This window comes from Trachymyrmex cornetzi, unplaced genomic scaffold, assembly GCF_001594075.2.
Source record: "Trachymyrmex cornetzi isolate Tcor2-1 unplaced genomic scaffold, Tcor1.1 scaffold1038, whole genome shotgun sequence".
Lineage (NCBI taxonomy): Eukaryota > Metazoa > Arthropoda > Insecta > Hymenoptera > Formicidae > Trachymyrmex > Trachymyrmex cornetzi.
The window spans coordinates 26,723-29,698 of record NW_017295585.1 but is presented as its reverse complement, the minus strand read 5'-3'; the positions used below and the strand labels follow the sequence as shown (position 1 = coordinate 29,698).

The 2,976-nt window shown below is 35.4% G+C and overlaps 1 protein-coding gene across 1 annotated transcript in view; it reads right to left on the bottom strand.

Annotated features, from left to right (window-relative positions):
- LOC108758838 (rho GTPase-activating protein gacV-like) overlaps positions 1-76 on the bottom strand; it is a 10,603-nt gene extending 10,527 nt beyond the window's left edge. Inside the window, exon 1 of the mRNA XM_018504001.1 lies at positions 52-76. Within this exon, the coding sequence (XP_018359503.1) occupies positions 52-76 (25 nt within the window). The remainder of the gene's footprint in view (positions 1-51) is intronic.
- Positions 77-2,976: the final 2,900 nt, after the last annotated feature.

Genomic DNA, 2,976 nt, shown 5'->3' with positions numbered 1-2,976 from the left:
GATAAACAATATTACCGAACGAAATATGCAACAATATTTGTTACTTTCTACGACGTACCCTCTCAACTCTTCTCATACGAAGAAATTACACGTGGGATTACAATCAACGAAGGAGGGAATCTTCGAACCTATCGTCAAATTGACTGGCAATTACGCAGAAGGAATCAACTTCGATTCGAACACGTGGAAACAATTTCAAGAGAATATGGGACTCATGAGCACGTACCTAAGCGAAAGCAGCAAAACCAAAGTAAATCCTATCTCATTCGCAAACATATTCGTTAGCTTCACCTCCGCCTACGGTGCGAAAGCTATTCTGGTGACGCACAAGGAAAATGAAAATGTTCCAAAGGAAGTTTCATCCGCAAATACACAGGCAGAGTCAGCACAACCACCGACGAAGAAAAGAAAATCTTACTCCGTCGCAATTGTAATGCAGCAAGCTACATTTCAAGGAATGGAGAGAGTAATCAAATGTGTCGATGCGCATGTAAACCAGCTAACGTCTGTTATCGACAACGTTAACGAGTGCGCACGATATTTGATCAAGGAGATAGAACTTCTGACTAATCCCTTCATCGACGCTGAAATCATCAGACTCGTTTTCCGAGGCAACAAAGAAGCCATTGAACGCACTGTGAGAACACAAATAAACAATTTGACATTTCTAGAAACATACTTTAATATATTGTTTTTAGAATTAACCGAACTAAAATTCAATGAAATTGTTAACATAGTTTTAACCAACTGCGGATTATGATTTTATATATCATACTTTTTATGTAATAAGTCATTCATTAATGTAGCATCACATTATCAATAAACAAATTCTTTGTATCTTAAATTCTTGACTATTTCAATCTCGTATCCTCGTGCTCCCAACATTTCAGGTTTAAATAAGATAGATTTTTGTCCTATTAAAAAGCATCTCCGTCGTAGAATACAGAAAGAACTTATTCTCTAAAGTAAGTAAATCAACACAGCAGATAAGAAGAAGATGACGCATACTGACACAAACTTGTTCATTCCTGTTTTACCTCCCCTTTCTCCCTATTGAAAGCAAGAGTCTCCCGAAAATTCTCGTAAAAGTCCTCGTCATAAATAATAAGAAAAACGCTTTCACACTAAGACGTCAACACGTTGGAGACATCGAACCGCTGCAGCAAAAAAATGGCCTGCAGGACAAAAGCTGTATGCTATTCATGTTCGCTGACCGTACCTTCCCCCTCTCCCTCCGTAACGCACAAAATTCTCGGCCCCATTTTTCCTCGGTCTTTACCATCCGTCATTTTACAGTGGTATTCTTCTCTGCCGACACTCCCATCCTCTCCAATCGTCGCACGGGCAGCTATGGACCGAGCCAATCAGCGTGTGGGCAGCTATGAGCCGAGCCAATCAAAACGCGACATTTAATTACCTCGTTATCCCACCCTCACGTCACCGACCAATCAGAGCGCACCATTTTTCCTGACAGACCCGTCTAGGCCACGTCCACCTGGCGCCAGAGGTCGAGTGGAGGGGATTTGTTTTGACGGCCCATAGCTGCTCACTTACTACTTTACTAGTTCTTTACCTAGTCGGGTTGCTTTTTCCTTTTTTAGTAGACAGGAAAGTACTTTTAACAAACTATGGCTCAAAGGTTATAATAGTATGAATAACAAGTTAATAAATTTAAGAAAGTCAACATCTCTATTAAAGAAGGAAAGAATCAAACCCATACATTTCAATATTGTATGGTCGAACTCTTCCGAATTTAATTATAAATTCACTCCATCTCATATTAAAAAAATAACCACTCAGGTGAATGATAATTCTAAAGAGAACTATTTAATTTAGAAATCACATCCTTCTCCAGGTCCTGTACTACAATGTCAGCTAAAATGGGAGATAGAGGAGAACCCATAGGCATGCCAAAAATTTGCTTAAAATAACTATTGTCAAATTTGAAATATGTGGAGTTAAATATTAATGAAATGGCTTTAAAAAATAATTTAATAAACAAAGATAAAATAAACATTGAGTTTGTAAAACAAATTGAATATAATATTACTAAATTAGACGAAAATTCACGTAACTCCATAAGAAATGATGCTATTCATATTTTAAAAAGTAACCTAGATGATAATAAAACTAATTCACAAGAAAGCATTCTAAAAAAAGGAATGATTGCTACTAAAACTTTTATTAATTCTCATCCTGAATTGTTATTCACCAGGGCGGATAAAGGAAATTCGACGGTAATAATGAATGTTCGCGATTACAAAGAAAAAATGAACAAATTGTTGTCTGATATAAATACTTACATCAAAATTAACAAAGATCCGACAACAATGATGACGAATCAGACGCATAAACTTTTGAGGAGGTGGAAAAAATTGAATTATATTGACCAATCGGTATATAGAATGCTTAATGTTACTGATGGAAATGTACCGAGGACTTATGGGCTGCCAAAGGTACATAAAGAAGACAATCCATTGAGAATAATTATTAGTTGTATTAACAGTCCTTTATATTCGCTGGCTATGTCCATAAAAAATATTATTGATAAAAGTCTTAAAAAGGAATTTAGTCATATTAAAAATAGTTTTGAATTTGTTAACAAACTTAATGGATTATCTATTAACGAGGAACATGAAATTGTATCGTTCGATATTGTATCGATGTATACAAATATTCCGGAAGAATTAGTTATAAAAAGTATTGATGCAAGATGGAATGCCATCTCAATTAACACAAAAATACCTAAGGATGAATTTTTTAAAGCCATTTCATTAATATTTAACTCCACATATTTCAAATTTGACAATAGTTATTTTAAGCAAATTTTTGGCATGCCTATGGGTTCTCCTCTATCTCCCATTTTAGCTGACATTGTAGTACAGGACCTGGAGAAGGATGTGATTTCGAAATTAAATTTTAACATTCCACTATATTATAGATATGTGGATGATATTATTCTGGCAATTCCAAAAA